This window comes from Aulostomus chinensis, chromosome 9 (genome assembly GCF_037954235.1).
Source record: "Aulostomus chinensis isolate RoL2024-O1b breed Wild chromosome 9, RoL_Achi_v1.0, whole genome shotgun sequence".
In the NCBI taxonomy this organism is placed as follows: domain Eukaryota; kingdom Metazoa; phylum Chordata; class Actinopteri; order Syngnathiformes; family Aulostomidae; genus Aulostomus; species Aulostomus chinensis.
This window is the reverse complement of record NC_141328.1, coordinates 6,190,515-6,212,898: the sequence shown is the minus strand read 5'-3', so window position 1 is coordinate 6,212,898 and position 22,384 is coordinate 6,190,515. Positions and strand designations below refer to the sequence as shown.

Sequence of the window (22,384 nt, the reverse complement as noted above, 5' to 3'; positions counted from 1 at the left end):
GCTGTCCGAGGCGCTGAAACAGTTTTCAAACTTTAACCAGTGAATCGCATTAATTTCCCGTTGGACGCGACTCTCCAATATTAGTCTGTATTTGATTACACTTTTGCAACAAAATCCAGCAGAGCTAAAAGGTTCGTCCCGACTTTACCTCCAGCTTCCCCTTGAAAGATTTCCTCTGTCATCCTTTTAAACGGCTCAGCTCGTTTAATCCTGCCGGCTGACCACCGCGGGGATGGGGACTCGCTTGTTCCTCGCCATTATGTGCCTGCATGGATGAAAGCAATTATATTTTTTTTTCATATGACTCCACACCTGTAAGAAAGTGCTAGAAAGCGGCCTTAATTGGATTTCTCAGCTACACGCGGTTGGTGAGCGGAATGGCACGCTGCCCTCCGGAGGCGCCGGTTTACAGCATGTGGTTGTGAAATGAGGAGCTGCAGATGGTCCCTTTTTACCTGCAGAGAACTCAATATTTCGGGGGGGGCCGGTTCACATCTGTGATCCTCGGGGCATCGCAGAACCCCTGAAGAGTTGATGGTGGATTTTTCTCATTCTGGTTTGGTGGTGTTAAACTACGGACATGGATGTGGCAAAGAAAGGTAGGGGCTCCCTAAGGTGTTGCATAAAATAGAATGGAACAAATATGCAATAGATGCAGATATTCAGTGAGTGTGAATAAGACGTATTAATCACTGTTGCTACTATCAACCTAGATTCCCATCACATTTTCACTTCTCTTCCGCTCATATTTGTTGGCCACTCCTTTATCTTTCCACGGGTGAGAACACAAATGCACCTGCAGGCTTATTCTCAGTGCAGGGCCTTGTCAACAGGTGTTCATGAGTCTACTTGGGGATAGTGCTGGGCTTTGTGCCACACAGCTCCCAATAAAGAAGTAGGTCACATCTGGTCTTATAATATGAGGCCTTCAGGGCTGAGTATCTGTCTGCTGCCACGTGTCAAATCCTTCCCTGAATATGTTGGATAATAAAATGTACAACAGGCCAATGTTGGTATAGAATAGTAATAATAACAACAGTGTTCTGTTTGTTTTAACCATCAATAACTGTAAAGGTGTCTGACTTGACAAAAGTTTCACTCTCTTGACCTGTTTTGACCCCACATATCTATTATTTTTCTGAGCTGAAATCTTTCCATGTTCATGTAATAACTTGGTGGTATATTTAATTGTTTCATAACCCGGTGTATCTTTTTTATTTTGTGACAGATGTCCCTCCTGTGGGCGAAGCAGGAAAATCCGACACCCTGGGGTCCACTGGCTCGGCCAGAAAAAGGGGAGGGGGGGCCAAGAAGGCGATGCAGGCAAACAAGTCTGCCCTTAGAGCCCCCCGAGCCCTTTGCTGCCTCACTCTCAGCAACCCCATCCGTATGGCAGCACTGGCCCTCGTAGAGTGGAAATATCCTTCACTGGGTTGGGGGTGTGTGTGTGTGTGTGTGTGTGTGTGTGTGTGTGTGTGTGTGTGTGTGTGTGTGTGTGTCTTCTCACCATCTATGATGAAAATGTGTGTTAATGAGATTATATTCAAGTTTAGGAAATACTTAGTTGCCGTGAGTGGAGAGATGCATGTGCGTGTGGTTTTTGTACCCTTAACAGCAGTCTTCAGGCCCTTCGATATTTTTATTCTACTTGCCATTTTTGCCAACTGTGTGGCCATGGGGGTCACCAAGCCGTACCCCGACGATGACTCCAACGCTACCAATCACAAGCTGGTGAGTTTTCAGTGTAGAGACGACAAGAAAAATGTGATTGGTTCTGGTGGCCTTTATTAAAAAACCCTCCTTAATAAAAAACTGAATAGTTCCACACTTACTGCTGCATTTGTTCATGTTTTTATCAGACAGGGACTCTCATCAGCACATAACTTGAAAGTTATAAGAAACTAAACCTGATATGAAACATAATTGAGTCTCATAGAAAGAGGAGATGATACGATATCCCTAGAATGGGATTAAGAGTCTACAAAGCTACAAAACAGCTTGGAAGAAGTGGCGGAACATCCGTCTCTGTTTCACTGATTTGATTCCACTCAGAGCCTTTGTGCAGCTGTTCTATAGAGTTCTTGGAAGTCTGAAGTATTTCAAGAGGAGCGAATGTGTGCACATCCAGAAAATTGCATCCAAGTGCAAGATGAAAATAAGGATCCTTCACTGAAAAGAAAAAAAATCTTGATTTCTCTTTTCGATGGAAACATCATAAAAAACAAAGGTTGTCCCCTGGGGGCTCAACAGTGTGGGCCCATTTTCCTCTGTCTGATGAGTGTATGTATTCAACGGGAAATGGCTTTATAGTTGGCAAGTTGGAATGTGACACGTGTTTGGCCCCTAAAGGCGACACAGAAACATCAAAAAAAATAAATAAAAATCCAGCAAATATCATTCAACAGTTGAAGAATAATCCACCAAAACATACACGCCATTCAAAACCTGGGTGGATATGAATTATTGCTTGATAAAAGGCAAATAAATGCTCAAAAATCAAGCACAGCAAATCTCTTAGGTCTTCATCCAATTGTGCGTGAAGTTCCCGAGGAAGTTTTAGTGGGTTTTAGATAATACCTCTATCATATAGTGAGAGGGAGAGTCCAGGAACACCTTGGATTCCTCCGAGATGATTCCCAGTCATTTTATAATTCTTATAAACATATGGTTGATTTAGGAGAGAAGGTTGATGATGATGATGATGATGGTGGTGGGAGTGTGAAGGTCCTTTGCCAAAGGTCTAAACAATTAGTGAGAGGGTAGTGGTGTTCTGTTGGATGGTAATTGTATTAGAGGGAAAAAGTTGCGGTTTGACCTCAGCTAAGTGACCCTGGCAGGGATCACGACTTAGTTAAACACCAGCCATCTGCCTCATCTTCTCCCTCTCATGTTCCTTCTCTCCATTTTTCAACATAGTAAAAAATCCATTGGGGTCAGGCTGAAAGAGGATGTTTTACTTAGATCCTTAGAAATGACCGTTTTAGAGGTAAGAGCCGACATGACACAACGCCAGATTTATACATCTGCGGAGCGTTCACAAGCGTGTTTTCTGCACTGTTCACTTCTTCTTTTTTAGACAAGAAAAGTGTTAAAGTGTTTGAATCAGCTGGTTTTAAGGGCAGCGGGGGGACACACAGACACACCCACAGCAGCTGCAGGATAGACGTCAGTCGATCCCTTTATTGGATTGCACATCACACTTAGGCTGACAGTTAAATGCACACTTTTTTACACGAACTAAACATGCAGTTATTATGGATTTCTGCATCATGTTTTGGTGAATGTTTGTTTGACGTCTTTGCTTGAAACCACATTTTGCCTGGACGAATGTGTCAGCCTGAGGTATCAAGCCAAATGACAGCGGTAGCAGTGATTAGAAGAATTAAGCTGAAGGCTTCAGAAAAAAGGATCCGGTGACAGGCTTAAGCAAGTGTTAGGCAGTGGGTTAAGAGGTTAGTGAGCCACTGCAGTCTGTCTTTAATGACTCAAATACATTTTTTTTAAATTAGAGCAAGAAAACGTTATGCTACCATAGGTGGCGAACACAAATCGACAGTTTCTAAATGTCTGTTTTAGATGATGATGCCGTGACATTTTCCTCTGTAATTTTCATTCCTTTCAGACACACTTACTTGACTTCAAACGTAATTCAAGTTTTGCACGACCCTCTCTTAATGATCCGTTCTTTTGTTCTCAGGAGCAAGTCGAATACGTTTTCCTCGTCATCTTCACCATCGAGACCTTCACTAAAATCCTCGCCTACGGTTTAGTCATGCACCCCAGCGCCTACATACGCAGCGGATGGAACTTGCTTGACTTTATCATCGTCATCGTCGGGTATTTTAGTGCTCCCTGTAGTTATTTGCGTCTCCAGGTGTTGCATCACCGGTGAGAAGTATAACAGTTGTTGTCTGTGTTCGTTCAGGTTGTTCAGTGTGATAGCGGAGGGCATGACAGATCATAAACCAGGAGAAGCCCATCATGCTGCAGGGAAGCCTGGAGGTCTAGATGTCAAAGCTCTGAGAGCATTCAGGGTGTTGAGGCCTCTTCGGCTTGTATCTGGAGTCCCAAGTACGTTTATCTAGTCACTTTGTTTGGGTGTGTTTTTGCACGTGTGTTCCTACGTGTCACTACTCAAGTTTGTGTTTGCTCTGTCAGGTTTGCAAATTGTGTTGAACTCCATCATGAAAGCCATGGTCCCTCTTCTCCACATTGGTATGCTGGTCATGTTTGTCATCATCATCTACGCCATCATCGGATTGGAGCTTTTCATCGGCAGGATGCACAAGACATGCTTCTTCCTTAGCACAGGTCTCTGCTCTCTAAACTACTAAAAGAATGTATACACAAGGTGGTCCAGGTGTGGTGCAGGGGCTCCCAGGGGCCATCGGGGGTCTGCAGCAATGCTCTGAATGCACACGCTGCATTAGGAAGCCTTTTACAATCGATTAAACAAAATTTGATAAATCTGAAAGAGCACCACTGATGCGCTATTTAACTGTACCATTTTTAATGAACAGACATATAGTTTTCTTGCCATTTCTCTTAGAATTAATATATAATATAAGTGCTGATTTTCTGATGGCCGTTTGTCAATCTTCTGGTCATTTTCAGATACTGTCTAGCTAATTTATTTCTGATCGTTTCCCCATAATGTTGAACAAAATAATCTAGATTTGCTGTAAAATGAACAAAAACGACTCTCATACTAAAGAAAAAAAAAACTTATACCAGAAAATATGAAAAAATAAGATACATTTGCACAAATGAAATGAGATGGAATCTATTTGGAATTATTCAAGAATTGATATTTTTGAGTGCCAGATGAGCGATGGTGCATTATCTTTGTTCTCTATTGAACTGAATCACTTGGGGCTTTAATGAGAGTCAGCTTGGGGGTCCAGCACATCACAACCTTTGAGAATCCCTGGTGCAGAACATCTGCTCATTTTCTATCTGTTTCCTTCTCTTCGTCATCTCCAGGTCTCATGGTGGAGGACGACCCGTCTCCTTGTGCGTTTGCCGGAAGCGGGCGCTTTTGTGTCGGCAATGGAACTGACTGCAGGGGCAAGTGGGAGGGTCCCAACGGCGGGATAACAAACTTCGACAACATTTTCTTTGCCATGTTGACAGTTTTCCAATGCATCACCATGGAGGGCTGGACAGATGTCTTGTACTGGGTACACTGACATGTTCCTGGATGCTCTACAATTCCTGTTTTTCTTTGGTTTGAGCTGCCATTTGAAAATAACCACACCTTCTCCCTCTGTCTCCCTCCACAGATGAATGACGCCATTGGTTACGAGATTCCGTGGATTTATTTTGTATCTCTGGTCATCTTTGGATCTTTTTTCATCATCAATCTTGTATTGGGTGTGTTGAGCGGGTAGGTCGACCTTGGAGAAGGACTCCACTAACATCACTTTTCTGATGCTAAACAAAGATGCTGAGTCAAACTCAATCCTTCAACTTCTATATTAAAGTTTGTCTTTGTGTGTGTGCGCGCACGCGCGTGTGTGTATGTGTGTGTGTGTGTGTGTCCACAGAGAATTCTCCAAGGAAAGAGAAAAGGCTGTGGCTCGCGGTGAGCTGCAGAAGGCCCAGGAGAGCAAACAGATGGAGGAGGACATGATAGGCTACATGGACTGGCTGATCGAGGCAGAGGATGTGGATGAAGAAGGAAACAAACGTTAGTTTACCATTAACATACACACAAGCACACGCACACACACTCTCACACACAAACATTCATGTTTGTAGCATCATGGTCATGTGTCACCTTCCCCTTTTTTGTCTCCACAGGAGCTGCAATCGCCAAGAAAAAGATGATGAAGAAGTTTGGATGGTACAAACACAGCGAGGATGGAGGTATGTCAGCTGGCTGTTGTTACGTCTGTTTAATGAGATGCCCTCGGTCAACACTCACGTGTCCTCTACAGAATCTGACTCTGATGATGATATCGCCTACCTCGACGACGACAACGGCTGCTGTGCTTCTCTCATGTAAGACGACCTTGTGTTAATTCAACAAAGGCATGCAGGAGCGACGAGGCAGACGTTTAATAAATCTCTCTCGTTTTCTTTTTGTTTCAGGGCAAAGATGATGGCTAATAGCTTCTGGTAAGATCTCAATGTCACACACTGAATATTACACATCTTTCAGAAAAACGGATTACTTATTTTATTTAAAACATTGAATTTAGTCAATTTTTTTAGAAAGACCCCACCTCACATCTCTGCTTGACGCACTACAACCTGTTAAACACCATTGTGGGTGATGCAGGCTCATCTGCAGTATTGGGACCCATGCGTCTTTTTGCTGTCACAAAAATATTCTCCGAAGTTCAGTTTCCCAACTAAAAGGCTCAAATGTTACATGATTATAAAGTTAAATGTAGTTTAACGATGAAAATTGAGGCTACTCTTTTTTTCTACCACAAGTAAATGAAACATATCGCGCTGAAATGTCGTTTTTACAACATCTTATAAAGTTGTCCCACAGACACCCTTGCAATATACTATTTCTTCTCTTCTGTCTGCAGTGACCAGTTGTGCCAGCTGAATCACACGTTAAGGAAGAATTGCCGCGTGGCCGTCAAAACCACGAACTTCTACTGGCTGGTGCTTCTCCTGGTGTTTCTCAACACTGTGGCCAGTGCCTCTGAGCATTATGGGCAGCCAAAGTGGCTCACAGAAATGCAAGGTAGCGATCCACACTCCTCCTTTTATCTTTCTATTTGCCTTAAGATTTCTATCCGAAGTTTAAGAGAGATAATAACATCTCCTTGGATTGTTCTGATGTCTGTGTTTCTCAGAACGAGCCAATAAGATCCTGCTGCTGCTGTTCACTCTGGAGATGCTGATGAAGATGTACGCCTTTGGTCTTCAGATCTATTTCATGGCGCTCTTCAATCGCTTCGACTGCTTTGTGGTGTGCGGCGGCATCCTCGAGACACTTCTCGTAGAGTTGGAACTCATCCCGCCCATCGGCATCTCTGTGCTCCGCTGCATTAGACTGCTCAGGATATTCAAGATGACTCGGTAATTGGTGTCAGACATGATAGCTGTGAGACAATTCACACATCTGGGGCTTTTCTATCAGCTGCATTTATAAAAAAGAAACTGTGATCATGTCTCTGTGCTGGTGAAAGTCGTGAATAGAGGCATAATGTGTCTGAGGTCTGTGTGGGTGTACGTCCACCTGTCCCATTCCCATGAACGTGATGTATCAGGGACACCTTGAGGAAAAATTCCTTCAAAATTGTCTTAAATGTTAACTTGGATTTAAGAATGAACTGTGATAAAAGGTCAAGGTCACTGTGACCTCCCAAAACATATTTTTACTCTGTGAATATGATACAGTATCTCATCAGTGCCTCAATGAGTCAAGGACAAACTCATTAGATTTCGATGGATAAAGATCAAGGACACCACTACCCCAAAAAACATGATTTTTGCCAGAGCCGTATATCCAGAGGGTCTGCAAAAACATAATCCAGGCCATTATTCAAAGCCATTTCAGTAGCATCATCAGGCAATCATGATCATTTCACGAATTCTTTTAATGCCTGTACGTTTGTATTTGTATACTGCACTCAGTATACTCTGTATTCTATTTGATAACGAACTTTCTTGAGAAGTGCAATTTATGTGTATTTCCTAATATGAACTCCTGTTGTTATTTGCAGGCACTGGGCAGCCTTGTCTGACCTGGTCAACTCACTTCTCAACTCCATGAAAGCTATCTGTTCCCTCCTGCTCCTGCTCTTCCTCTTCCTCATCATCTTTGCCTTGCTTGGCATGCAGCTGTTTGGAGGCAAATTCAACTTTGATGAGACTCAGATGAAGAGAAGCACTTTTGACTCCTTCCCTCAGGCTCTGCTCACTTGTTTCCAGGTGATTTACATAATTCCTCTCTACTGTATTTGTCTTTGAGCGATTTTCATTTCTCCTGCTTTTGATTTGTACCTCTTGTTGTATGTCTGATCTTTCCTGGTGGTGTTTCTCTGCAGATCCTCACGGGAGAAGACTGGAACGCTGTGATGTATGACGGCATCATGGCCTACGGCGGACCAGTCTTCCCCAACATGGTGGTGTGCATTTACTTTGTCATCCTCTTTGTCTGCGGTAACTGTATCCTTTTCCATTTTTTCCACAACAACGGGATGCAGTGTTTTTGTCAATGAGTGTTGTCACTTGTGCTTTTACTGTCGGATGTGAGGATTTACAGTAGATCCTGGCAGAGTCCAGATGGATCAAGTTTGACTCTTTAATCTGGCGATCAGACATCCTGCTCAATGTCTTCTTGGCTATCGCTGTGGACAACTTGGCAGGAGGCGGCGGAAAGACAAAAGTCGAGTAGGTTTGGCGTGAGAAACGTTGATAAGGATGGGCGGATAAGAGAATACATAATGATATTTTCAGTCAAATCCATTCAAATCATCAGTCTGTCATTTGTTTTTCAGAGAGAAAAAAGAAGAGGAGGAAGAGTGGGATGAGGATGAAGAGAAAGAAGATGAGGATGCAGGGGTAAAGAATATTTTAATCTTCTTTCTGGATTTTTAGTGGCAAATGAAGAGCTGAAACGGTAACCTGTGTGTCCTGTGTAGAACGAAGATGATGACTGGCAAGAAAACGAGGAACTGCGGGCCATCGAGGGGCTGGAGGGTGAGTGTGTCAGACATCACGCTCTACGGGAGAAACGGCGAAGATTTGAACCGTCCCATTACACTTTCTCTTTCTGTAATTGTAGGAGTTGCTCCATTGAAGCCAGAGTTCTCTGGGCCCAAAGAAAAGATTGTTCCAATCCCTGACGGAAGCTCCTTCTTCATTCTTGGAAAGAAAAACTGGTAAACTGAAATTATATGGTACTGGTGTCCTTGTAGACATTTCAGATCACCAAACATACAGTTTTTTTCCATGTTTGAAATCCATTTTGTGTGATTTCCTTTCACTTCATAGTTTGCGAGTTGCCTGCCACAACCTCATCCATCACCCCTACTTCACCAACTTCATCCTCATCTTCATCATCCTCAGTAGCATTTCTTTGGCTGCTGAGGATCCGATTAAATCCCACTCATTCAGGAACATTGTAAGGGCGGCCACATCACGATCATCCTTCTCTCTTGTCTTCTCTTCATGTCTGCCTGCTCATCTTTTCTTTCCCTCTGATCAAACCTGAACACCGGTTCTAACTTATGTTCTTGTCAGGTGCTGGGTTACGCGGATTACGTTTTCACCTCCGTTTTCACAGTGGAGATCGTACTGAAGGTAAAACTGACTCATGTTGTGACTCTGAAGACTGTGACCGGTGAGCTTCAACTCTTACCTCACTTCCTCTCTCGTCTAGATGACTGTCTACGGAGCTTTTCTGCACACCGGCTCCTTCTGTAGAAACGCCTTCAACCTTCTGGACTTGCTGGTCGTCAGTGTGTCGCTCACGTCCTTCTTTCTCCAGTAAGTAGGACGAGGAGTTAGGAGGTGCTCTTGTGTCATTTCAATCGAAAGAAAAACGATTTAGAGGTTGTTGGTGATGCTGTATTGTCTTGTCAGAGAATGTCATTTTACACTGATTACACAGATGACGGTGGGGCATTTCTCTAATTTCTCCTTGCTCTCAGCTCGAGTGCGATCTCTGTGGTGAAGATTCTTCGAGTGCTTCGAGTGCTCAGGCCTCTTCGAGCCATTAACAGAGCCAAGGGACTCAAAGTAAGTGCCTGGATGCTTCTGTGTTCTTTTTGGGTTTGACTTAACAGCATTTGATTACATTTTAATTATATTCATCACACAGAGAGTGTGATAGTTTTCCTGGGTTGTTTCCAGTGCATATTAACTATTATTTAGTGTACACACCGAGTTTTTTGTTCACGCTCTGTCATCCGTGTGTTCACAGAATGTGGTGCAGTGCGTGTTTGTGGCGATTCGCACCATCGGCAACATCTTGATCGTCACAACGCTGCTTCAATTCATGTTTGCCTGTATTGGTGTGCAGCTCTTCAAGGTTCCTACTCACGTTTCATTACTTGCTTACCAAGTTAGTAGAGATATAAAAAAAATGCACACCAGCTTGATGCCACTTGTGAAAGACGCAACAAAGAAGACATCTTCACATCAACCCCATCCTCAGAGGGCATCGTTTCAGCCACAGTCGACAAAAACGCTTTAGCTTGACTGCTTTTCCAACCAGGAGCAGTAAAAATCAAGACTGGCAGCCAGATTGTTCCTTAAAGAGAAATCAGAAATATTTTTGCAACCCCAATTCATGCAAATATGATGAGCAAAACATTAGGAACAACTCTCTGTGCATGTCAACAGCACCACGAATTACACCCTCCAAAAAATCTGTGTGTATATATATATATATATATATATATATATATATATATATATATATATATATATATATACACACACACACAATTAAAATAAACCAACACATCTATAAAGCAGGTTGAATTAAAATGCAACATCATAATCCTCAAGAACAGAGGATTCACTGCAGGCCCGTATTTGTAATTTTAACAGAATTTTCAAACACTGAGAATAATGCGTGTTCATCTTCTATCGATGCAAATTTTCCACCTCTCCAAAGCACAAGAACTTTTTGAAATATTTAAAGATTTGTTAAAATTTCCAGTGTTTCTTCTCGGCCAATAGAAAATATACATAAAACAAGCTGGATAGAAGCACACCTACTGAATCAGTTTGCCCATAAATCACTGAATTATTTAGGTCCGTGACAGATCAGATATTTTGGCCTAGTATGAAACTTGCAAGTCAGCTTCTGTGCTGCATACAAATATCAAAAACTATTGCAATACTCTATAAAACTAAGGACATCTTGGACCAAAATTCATTATTCATTTTGTATTCATCACTTACTCTCCCTTATATTACATATTCTTTCGGAAATACTTATAAAAGGAATACAAACTGTATTTTCTTGCTGCAAAAAAGAGCCACAAGACTGGTTAATAAGATTGACTATGAGAACCCTGCTAATATGTTGTTCGTTCACTCTCAGAATTAGAAATGTATTGACTTGGTTAATTTTAAATACTCCAGTTAATGTATAGAGCACATTGTGGAACACTTCCAGACTGTATCCAGGGGTTCTTCACAAAGAGGATAAGAACCTACCTGCTGAGGGTAAATGACATTTTTGAAAGGAAATGGACAAGAACTAACGTGAAAAGTAGATGTGTGTCAGTGTATGGAGTGAAGTTATGGAATGATTGTGACACTGAATCGAGAGGAAGCAAAAATATGGGTACATTTAAGAAAGTATTGAAAACCAAAATATTAGAAAGTTAGTTTATGTATGTTCTAGTGTGTTACCTCTGGGGAAAAAATAGGAAAGGCGGAAAAGCAAAAAAGACAGAAAAAGGAAAGAGGGATATTTGTTAATTGATTTCATTTGTAATATTTTAAAGTCACCGCTATCTAAGTAATTTTTGTTGGACAATATTGAATTCATGTGTTTAAAAAGGGTGGGCAAAAGAAGCTTAGGCTTCAGTCTACACCTTTTTGTTCACCTGTTTTCTTCTTATTGATCCTGATTGCCTCCGTCATTGATAGTGTTTGGCTTTGCTTGAATTGTGCTTCACGAATACATTTGGCTTTTTTTTTTTTTGTCTTGTGCTGTATTAGTTACAGTTTGATTGGCTTCATCAGTTTGCCAGAGAGTTTATGTCTTTACGTCGTTTTTTTCTCTCACTCCTGATTTTCGAGGCCAATTTAAACGGTTTTGTTTCATGTTACAGGGAAGATTCTACAGCTGCACTGACGAAGCCAAGCACACTCCAGATGAGTGCAAGTCAGTTTTCTTCTTCTTTTTCTTTTTACTATCTAAAAGGCCTATAGAAAGCCCCAGTCTTGAAATACTGTGCGTGTTTTATTTCAGGGGAACGTTTGTGGTCTATAAAGACGGCGATATGAACCACCCCATGGTGAAAGAGAGGATTTGGGAAAACAGTGATTTCAACTTCGACAATGTGCTGATGGGCATGCTGGCTTTGTTTACTGTGTCAACATTTGAAGGCTGGCCGCAGTGAGTAGCAACTCTACACGCTTCATTTAAGCTTTGGATTCTTTCAAGTGGCACGTTTGACCAGTAAAAGTGACGTCACCTTGTGTTCGTCCTATAAAGGCTCCTCTACCGGGCCATAGATGCCAACGCCATAAACCGAGGGCCCATCTACAACTACAGAGTGGAAATCTCCATCTTTTTCATCATCTACATCATCATCATCGCCTTCTTCATGATGAACATTTTTGTGGGTTTTGTCATCATCACGTTTCGAGAGCAAGGAGAGGCTGAATTCAAGAACTGTGAGCTCAACAAAAATCAGGTCGGTTGTTCCCCCAGACTTGAATAATCTTTCCTTTAAGGCTATTAAATTGTTTTGAAGTGAATAATCGCTCTCTTCTTTTTGCCCCGCCCAGCGCCAGTGTGTGTACTACGCACTGAAAGCTCAACCTATAAAGATTTACATTCCCAAAAACCCATCGCAGCTGAAATTCTGGAGAATCATCAACTCCAGCCAGTTTGAGTACGTGATGTTTGTTCTGATTCTGGGGAACACTCTCACTCTGGCTGTTCAGGTACGATTCCACGCCCATAAAACACAGAAATGTTTGTTCGATCTTGACGTGAAGTTAAGACGCGTTGTTTCTCTCCCAGCATTATGAGCAGTCCAAAATGTTCACTTCTGTCATGGACATCCTCAACATGATCTTCACTGTGGTCTTCACTATAGAGATGATCATCAAGTTACTGGCTCTCCGCGCTCACGTGAGCTTTCACTCCTTCACCTTTGGAAATGCAACCCTAACCGACAGCTTTTGACTGGACTGTGCTTATTTCTTCTTCTGCAGCACTATTTCATCGATCCTTGGAATTCATTTGATGCTCTGATTGTGGTGGGGAGCGTATTGGACATCGCAGTCTCTGAGTTTAGTGTAAGTTTGTCCACATTTTAAAAGCTCATGCACAGACAGGTGATATATGACGGGGCGGAACCATGGTGATGTCACCTTACTGGTTCGTGAAATCCTGTTTTGCGTCCTCAAGTTTGGTGTTTTTGCCACCATATTTAGAGACGGAGCTTTAGAGGAGCTTTGGGTGGATCTGACAGCAGTATCACAATGCTTTGAAAATGACTGAAAATGTACTTGAACAGTACATGCAATCAAATAATACAAATGACAAATGACTTGAGTGTTCATGGGGGAATTGCATCTAATTTTCTCCTGGCTATGGCTCTGTTTACCACAGACTTTATAAAGCAGGGGGTCCCAAATGTTTTTGCTTGACGGGCTGAAACTCGAAGAAAACGTTGGGCTGCAGGCCCAAAGCAAACACATTTTAAGTTGTTAAAATGCCTCTCATCTGTGTACCTCTGTCTTTTTCATCCTGCTTCGCTCTGCTGCCTGATCAAAACATTAATGCATTGTATTCATCGAAAAATAATGAATAATCTAGGGTATTTTAAACACATTGTCACCTCTCGATAAAGAAAGGTATTTTTTAAATGATTTATTTAGTATATCTGCCGAGCCACTTTGAATCTCTTTGTGCAGCCCTGTTATAGAGATTGCTTTGTGTTGATCTGGTCATTGAATGAAGGGGTTTCTCAAAGACTTTTGTGCTCAGTGGCTTTTTCATGTCTTTCCTTCTAAATGGTCTCTCCATTTGTGGTGGATTCCTAATTCAGGGAGGCGGCGGCCATGGAGAGGTGAGAGAGACATGACCGTGACTTCATCATAGGCTTCTTATCACTCTTCTTCTTAGATGCTTGTAAACATTATAACACAAGTTTTATTTCACCTTTATTCCAGGGTGGTGGTAAAGGAGAAAGTGGAAAAGTGTCCATCACATTCTTTCGTTTATTTCGAGTCTTGCGTTTGGTCAAACTGCTCAGCAAAGGAGAGGGTATTCGAACCCTCCTCTGGACTTTCGTTAAGTCCCTCCAGGTGGGTGCATCAGAGCAAATGATTAATACATTACCAAGAGCTGCAGACGTCAGGTTTTTACTTCTTCACTGTAACTCTGCTCTTGATGTGCACCTGCTCAGGCCTTGCCGTACGTCGGTCTGCTCATCGCAATGATCTTTTTCATCTACGCTGTCATCGGCATGCAGGTGGAGTCCCTCTCATCAAAATGATATCAGTTCAGTAACTGAAAACAAGATTGTTGACAGTAGGAGACTGTATTGGTGGTTTTAACTGTGTGTATTTCAGACATTTGGAAAAGTGGCCGTTGATGACAACACGCATATCAACAGAAACTGCAACTTCCAGACGTTCTTCATGGCTGTTCTGGTGCTATTCAGGTGAGCCACACAGAGACGGTTGTTAAATGGCTAAAGGTAGTTCATAAAATACATGTCGTCTTGCTTTAAAATAAGTTTTGGTATGTAAAAAAAGGACAACTGAAGGTACTGTCCTATGTCTGTCCTTGTAGGTGTGCCACTGGAGAGCAGTGGCAGGAGATCATGTTGGCAGCACTGCCCGGTAGACGCTGCGACCCAGAAGCTGACACTGAGCCCGGTGAAGAGTTCAGCTGCGGCAGCAACTTGTCCTACATCTACTTCATCAGCTTCTTTATGCTGTGCGCTTACCTGGTGAGTGAAGCCGAGGAGGATTAAGGATTCTCTTCTATTTGTTCTCTTAATCACCTGGTTCTCAGATCATTTGTAGCGAAACATGTTCCCCACTTTGATGTAACATAATACAGCCTCCCGACTCCAAATTAAATGTAACTATAATTAATTCACAGAATACGAAGTCTAACAGGATGAAAGTCAGATGAAAGCAGAGAGGATAGTATTACAGGAACTGAGCAGTAACAGTTTTAAAAGCTTATCTTGTCCTCTCCGATTCTCTCTTCAGAGACACCAAACTCCCACATCTCTGGGTTTTATTAATCCACGCAGCAGAATTACAGAATCCTGATATTGGATCTCGGTTCCATTTCGAGACTCTAAACACGTTAGATCACAAAATGTTGCACCTTGAGAGTAGATCAGTGTCTAATCTGATGTTGATGTTTTTGTGGTGCACTGTTGGTGGAGATGATGAAGATAAGTCTTGGTGAACTGTGCTAACCTTGCAGCAAACACTCCTTAATAGCTCTTTTATATCATTTATCAAATTTCTTTTCATAAATGACTTTTTGGTCCTTCCTATCAAGATTATCAACTTGTTCATCGCTGTCATCATGGATAACTTTGAGTATCTGACCAGAGACTGGACAGTGCTCGGTACTCACCACCTGGATGAGTTCAAAAGAGTTTGGTCTGACTATGATCCAGAAGCCACGTAAGACCGACTCATCCTTCCTTTTCTCACCTCCTCTTACTATCCTCAGTCCTGTAATTCTATCAGCAAATGTCTGTTTTGTTTTCTCGCAGCGGCCGTATAAAGCACATTGATGTCGTCACCATGCTGCGGAGAATTCAACCACCTCTTGGTTTTGGAAAATTATGTCCTCACCGTGTTGCTTGCAAGGTGAGTCATCACATTCAGTGAGATATTCTTGATGTTTTGGACCTGAAATGACAGATAAACCTTCTGTCGCTTGTCTCCTCAGAGACTGGTTTCTATGAACGTCCCGCTGCACCCTGATGGGACAGTCACCTTCAATGCTACTCTGTTTGCTCTGGTGCGAACCTCACTCAAGATCAAGACTGAAGGTTAGACCTCCTACACGCACACGCAAACACACACACACACACACACACACAAGATGACCCCGTTGCTCGACTGTAAGGATGTGCTGCTTGTATTCACTTCAGGCCCCATCGATCAGCAGAATGAAGAACTGAAGCTGATCATTAAAAAACTCTGGAAGCGAACAAAACCCAAGCTCATAGATGAAGTCATTCCTCCCCCTAGAGGTACAATAAATAATTACACAGCCTGCCTTGATGGTGCAACACTCAAAATATTTGTTGAAGCTTAGAGCAGTATATACTCTCCAGAAAGTAACAAGAATGTGTTGTGTGTTTGTAATATCTTACAAAAAAAATTGTCTGACATAAATATTTATCTCACCCACTTATCAGGGGACGAGGTGACATGCGGGAAGTTTTATGCCAGCTTCTTGATTCAAGACTACTTTAAAAAGTTCCGCAAGAGAAAGGAGAGGGAGAGGAAGTCTAAGAAGAAGGACAGGGCTGCCTCTCTTCAGGTAATAGTAAGAGAATATTTTCTAGATGGTCATCATTGGACCTGTATCTGTGTTGACACGTTTGTGTATTTTTGGGTTCTTAGCAAGGGCTGCGGACACTACAGGATCTAGCTCCAGAGATGCGTCTGGCGATGGCTTGTGACCTGGAAGAAGAGGAGGGCGCGGACGGAGAGATGACAGGCGATGAGATATTTGATAGTGTGTCTGGAACCTCGGTGACCAACACGCCCGCCAGCACGCCGATGCCGCCTCTCGACATGCTGGTGGAGCAGACAGCTGTGATTGTTGAACCAGAGCCCAATGTAGCCAACGGGGGCGTGATTACAGAGCAGGTGACAGGCCTGCAGGAGCACCAGAGGCCAGGATCAGAGCTGGCAGGGGTGAGCGTTGTAATGGAACAGCCCGCCAGGTCTGCACCACTGCCCATCAGGTGAGTTCCTCTACTTTGATTTCAAGCTGTGATTATTTCTAGTATTTGTAAATTTAAAAAAGTAAAGTCTTAATCATTTGTTTCCAAACAGGGTGGACTCCATCAGCGAGCTTCCTCCTCCTCCTCCTCCTCCTCCACCTCCAGAAACACCAGAGGTACCAAGGGTCATAGCTGAAGAACCGGTTGTGGCAACAACAACCACAGCAGCTGAGCGGGTTTATAGCTATGAGGGAGATACTGCAAGTGTGGCATCAGTAGACAGGTAAGAAGAGTGAGATACAATATTTTATGAAGAAATGACTTAAGTTTTAATTGTTTGAAAGTTGGGAAATATACTCATTTGCTTTCTAGCCGAGAATCCAGCAGGCGCTTATCTTAGCTTAGTTTAGCTTAGCATAAACTGCACAAGCAGAGGGATCTATCATGGCAACTATATTCTTTCGAACAATATTTCGCTGATAAATCTGTTCAAACTTGTTTGTGAAAACAACAAATTGTGATGTTTCTGTGGGTTGTGCAGGACTATTTGTTTGCCTAAAGCAATAACTTCCTGGAGTCTTGTTATAACTGAGGCTACAGAAAATTCATAGCTCTGGGCCAAGAAATATTACCACAGAGACCCCCTCAGTAAAACACTACCGTTCTGTCTTTGACAAACTCAACAAATAAATAGTGAGCTCAGACCTGCTTATGGACAGAGCTGCACTTTCTTTTTTTCACTTTCCGGTTGTTATACTAAGATAACTCTTCTTGCTTCAGATTCAAAGTTCTTTTTTTTAACATATACTCTTCAGCAACAACAGTTTCCTCCCCAAATGTTGAACTGTTTATTTTAAAATAACAGTTTGTGTTATAAGTCTTGGTGTGTATGTTGCAGGTACACATATCCAGAAGCTGTCTCCCCTGTACCAGTGGAGATGGGCTACAATGAACGAGCCAGCAGCGTTGGGGAGATCCCCTACGATATCCCTGATACCAACAGCTTCGTTAACGGATACAACGGAACCAACATGAATGGAGGAAGTGTTGCTCCGAGTCCTTACCCAACCAATGGATACAGTGAGAACGGATACACAGGCTACAATGAAAACGGCAGCGTCATCAGCACCACCAATGGCAATGGGAACAGTGTGAATGGCTGCCATGAAAACGGCAGCAGCGTGGGAGGGAACGGATACAACGGAAATGAGAACGGCAATTCACAGTTTGTCAGAAGAAGGTTGCTTCCGACAATACCAAAAGGTGAGAACACGCCGTTTCCTCTTTTCTTGTATTTTTGTTTTTCCTCTTCTTCAGATACACAGTGTTTTAATCGAGCTCACTTTTTCCCTCTACCTCAGATCGGGGCACCTGATACTAAATCTGTATTTTCAAATTTCAAAATAATACATAAACTGATCTGTGATCCTGTGGATGAACATTTTAAAACCATTTAATGTACAGGAGTCCAAGGCCAGGGATTGTTATGGCAGGCCCTCATGTCTGAATTAATGTGACTGATTAATTAATCTAAACTAATAGAAAAAAATGGATTTTGTTATGCAATTGATTACGAACTGATCGATCGTGTCATATTTGATACCCAGTGCACTTTTTCCCGTCAGTATTTGTACTATTACCATTTCCTAGGGGGAATCTCTAGTTCTCTACTTGTACATCTGATACCATCACTCTGGATCCTATTAGAATAACTATGGAATGTACGTCGCTGAGCTATTTATATCGCAGACTGTATACGATACACATGGGACTGATGTGAATTTCCTGATGCTAAATTCCTCTACACAGGGTTTGAGTCTCATGTCCTGATATGTTTCCTAACACCCTCTTGCTAATTGTTTCAGGTCGCAAGCCGGCCTTCAACTTCCAGTGTCTAAGACCGCAGAGCAGCGTGGATGACCTCCCCATCCCTGGAAACTACCATAGGAGCACATCCCCATCCAGATCCCGGCTACAGGTAAAACAGTGGAACCGATCCCCCTTCTGGGACTTTTCAACCACTGAGACTGCTACACTCTTCTTCTTCCCTCTTGTCTCAGAACCAACACAGCCTGGACTCCCGGCCCAGCAGCGTGTCCTCCATGTCTTCCATCTCCTGGGCTAACACAACAGCAGCTGGCACCACTCCTGGTCCGGGATTAATCGCCCCCTCGGGGCGTAGAGGAAAGCTGATCTACACCCCAATGATCCTGGTAGATGAAGCCACCGGCACCAGCCAGCCACTATGGAGTGACGGTTCTGCAAGTCTCCCTGCAGGAAGCCGTCCTGGCTGGTACCCTGGTCAGACTGGGACCTTCCCCAGCTTGAGGGTGCCACCAGGCAACCAGGGCCTCCTAAACAAAGGCAGTGCAGATAGTCTGGTAGAGTCGGTGAGTAAATATTGAGCAGGCGAATTAACAACCTTGAGCAAACACTAGTATGTATTATCTGCTGATATCAACATTCATTTCATGAGCCTTTTTTAGTCCGCTGCAGCACACATCCACTTTGTTAGTCACCTCTCATATGTGCTCCTCAGAAAGTTGAACACCTGAAGGGAAGAATGTTTAGATTTGTGTTGGAGTACAGTTAGATCTCACTAATCAAATCTTGTGTAAAGTAATAACATGGCGTGGTATCACCAGGAGAACAGATGGTTACACTGAGCCGTTGAACAGCTGCTACACAGCGCAAGAGCCACACGCTCTGAATAACAATAGCTAAATAACAACACTTGTTTTCTGTCCTGCTAAACTCTTTTCTAATTCTACACACATGTACGCTCATCTTGTTCTGCATATTAGCTTACGAACAAGCTGTCTAACAGGGAAAGATGGTCAGCGTAAGTTTGAGCTTTTTTTGTTTGTTTGTTTTTATATCAAAAATGGAAAACAAGCCAAAATTCTGTTTAGCCAAAAAAAATGAAGGAAAAAAAAGCTCAAATTTTGATTTTCCACTGTCCAAAAACAATCCAAACCAGGCGCATTTTTCCCTGTAAGTCACACTAACAAGCTAACTGTTGCTAAATCTGAAGCTACGCTCACAATTTGTTTGCAAAATCGCTTTTAACAGCTAAGGTGTCACATGTTTGCTCTCATTCTACTTTGATTTTGAACATTCAGTGTCACCCTTTAATGCCTCTGTTGATTTTGTTCATTCATGCTCTTTGTGGCAAATGAAGCGACAAAAGAAAAACGAGCCTGGTTTGCATTGTTTATCGACACTGGAAAAATGAAAATGGGGCTTGTTTTTGGTTTTGCTTTTAAACAATAAATAAATAAATAAACTGCCTGAACGTACACCGACCAAAACTGCACCGGCAATGTCAGTTTACAGGTTAAATATAACCAATTAGCTGCAGCACATTTAACAGTGTGTAAATGTCGCCTCATTCGGGGTGGATATCAGTGTGGTCATTGCGCTTCAGTGACACTGCTAGCGGCACATTGTCTACCCCTGACATTTGGATTACAGGCATCGTTATTGAGTGTGTCTCATTCCCTGTAACACTGTCATTTGGGCTGACTGCCAGTGACTATCCATCAAAGCAGACATCAACACGCTCCTCCAGCCTGCTGAGAAAATAGACCCTTGTCTGATTTTTTCTGATGATCTTTTTCCTGTTTTATCCCCCTTTTTTTAAAAAAAAAACAAAAAAACTAAGCGTTTAAAAGGTTTACCTGTAGGAGTTCTGTCCTGGCGCTCTGGTTTCCTCCTACAGACCACAAACATGCAAGTTAGGTCAATTAGAGACTCACAAGTGCTGGTGTGAATGTGAGTGTGAGCATTGTCTGTTTGTGTGTGTCCTGGACTGGCAAGTTGTCCAGGGTACACACACCGCCTCTCGCCCAATGTCAGCTCCCTGCCGTGTTGATAATTAATTAAAAAATAAATCAATTTTGGCGGCATGGTGGTGCAGTGGTCAGCACTGTCACCACACAGCAAGACGGTTCCGGCTCGGGTCCCGGCTCGGGCACGGGATCTCTCTGTGTGGAGTCTGCATGTTCTCCCTGTTCCTGTGTGGGTTCTCTCTGGTACTCCAGCTTCCTCCCACAGTCCAAAGACATCAAGAGGGGACGAGGCTGATTGATACTCTAAATTGACTGTAGGTGTGACTGTGAGTGTGAATGGTTGTCTGTCTCTATGTGTTGGTTCTGTGATGGACTGGTGATTCGTCCAGGGTGAACCCTGCCTCTCTCCTGAAGGCTGCTGGGATAGGCTCCACCCCCCACGACCCTTAACAGGATAGGCAGTAGAAAATGGATGGATGGATGGACGGATTCTCAAGCAGATCCATTAGACATCCATCGTAATTTTTTTGTTGATGTTTTTCCTCAGTGCATCAGCCACGTAGACTTAGCTTGTAGCTACTGGCACTCTACGACAATCAAGAGCAAAAGCGTCCGTTTGAAGACTCTGGAGGGCATCATCCAGTATAATCCACATGTCCTTTATCCTGACGTATGCTCTGTAATCCACAAACACTTCGGTATCAGATAAAAACCAACAAACTATAGCACTTCCGGGTCGGCACTACCAGCTGGCAAACTCAGATGTGCACGTGAGTGTGTGTGTGTGTGTCAGAGAAGGATAATGAGTTACTAAATCACAATAATCCCTGCCTTACATCATTGTTCTTCCTCTGCTTTTTTTCCCCCTTTACCCATGTCAGATCTTGATCTCCGAGGGTCTCGGTATGTACGCCAGGGACCCAAAGTTTGTGAGCTTCGCCAAGCGAGAGATTGCCGAAGCTTGTCACATGAGTCTGGATGAAATTGAGAGCGCCGCCGCTGACCTGATAGCTCGGGGAACCAGTCAGTCCATGTCTCGCTTTGAGGACGAACTGGCCGATGAAATGAACTGTGTGATTTCTTACTGAGATCAGCAAAACTGAAAAAGCGAGGCATAATATTTATAACAGAAGATTTTGAGATCATATTTGATTATTTATCAGGTTGTCCCAAAGTGTAACATGTATAACATGTAAGGTATGATATTTTTTTGTTTTGTTTGTGAATGCCAAAATATGTACAATGATTGTAGGAGCACATGTCAACATGTGGCAGGTCTCAACTACGACGCCCATGAACATTATTACTGCACCGTTCCTGCTGAATATGACTGTGCTTCGCTTTATGTCTTTGTGTGCATTTAAATCTAATTTTGTACTTTACTTGAATTATTGCTACTTTATACATCACTACTTCGCAGAAACTATAAAACACATTCAGCACCACTGTCATTTCTAGACAAGCGTTTCAATATTTTAAATGTCCCAACATGCAAGCGAAAAACGAAATGTTGAGGGATTTATTTGTCTTTCGATAAATCAATAAATAAATCATTGAGTGTTCTGAAATGTACTCTTTTTTCACTTTTTTTTTATTGTGTATGAATAATTGGTCCACACAATATACTTTTGTTTTTTTCCCACAGCTGTAATGTTTAAAAGAAAAAACACAAAAGAGTGAATTACATAATCATTCATTATTGCACAACAGATGGAGAACATCTGGCTTTCAGTTCCTGCTCTTTGCTGCGGGTGTCTGAGGTTAGGTTGAGGCCCCAGATCGTGAATAGAGACCACACAGTCACTCACTGAGTCACTGCGTGTGTGTGGGGGGGTCTGTGATTGGGTAAAGTCAGTGACAATGGCTGGAATCATCTTCAACACAGAGGTCGAAATCAGAACTCGATAAAAGTCAGACATTAAAGTCAGAATCCCTCAAATCAAAGTGAGATGTCTAAGATCAAAGTTGTAGATGAAAGGAAGAACCCTAAAG

At 42.7% G+C, this 22,384-nt stretch overlaps 1 protein-coding gene across 1 annotated transcript; it reads left to right on the top strand.

Moving 5' to 3' along the window:
* Positions 1–27: 27 nt before the first annotated feature.
* On the top strand, positions 28–21,949 carry LOC147255582 (voltage-dependent L-type calcium channel subunit alpha-1D-like). The gene is made up of 47 exons (XM_086213371.1): positions 28–599; positions 1,229–1,418; positions 1,626–1,731; positions 3,698–3,837; positions 3,926–4,071; positions 4,159–4,311; positions 4,984–5,180; positions 5,283–5,386; positions 5,547–5,689; positions 5,803–5,868; positions 5,940–6,003; positions 6,094–6,120; positions 6,543–6,703; positions 6,816–7,041; positions 7,689–7,896; positions 8,013–8,133; positions 8,286–8,358; positions 8,466–8,529; positions 8,610–8,667; positions 8,753–8,849; positions 8,962–9,091; positions 9,211–9,270; positions 9,350–9,456; positions 9,621–9,708; positions 9,893–10,000; positions 11,763–11,815; positions 11,903–12,049; positions 12,149–12,350; positions 12,445–12,603; positions 12,683–12,793; positions 12,877–12,960; positions 13,716–13,736; positions 13,840–13,974; positions 14,076–14,141; positions 14,242–14,333; positions 14,465–14,624; positions 15,194–15,321; positions 15,414–15,510; positions 15,593–15,695; positions 15,798–15,899; positions 16,068–16,192; positions 16,276–16,622; positions 16,714–16,884; positions 17,500–17,864; positions 18,467–18,579; positions 18,662–18,991; positions 21,274–21,949. The coding sequence occupies exons 1-47, from the start codon at positions 581–583 to the stop codon at positions 21,478–21,480; spliced, it is 6,174 nt and encodes a 2,057-aa protein (XP_086069497.1). The 5' UTR covers positions 28–580; the 3' UTR covers positions 21,481–21,949.
* Positions 21,950–22,384: the final 435 nt, after the last annotated feature.

Bases quoted from the DNA above. Each gene is read 5' to 3' on its own strand.
- LOC147255582 (XM_086213371.1), top strand. The intron at 4,312-4,983 runs GTCTCTGCTCTC...CGTCATCTCCAG, and splicing joins ATGCTTCTTCCTTAGCACAG to GTCTCATGGTGGAGGACGAC. The intron at 15,696-15,797 runs GTTAGACCTCCT...TATTCACTTCAG, and splicing joins ACTCAAGATCAAGACTGAAG to GCCCCATCGATCAGCAGAAT.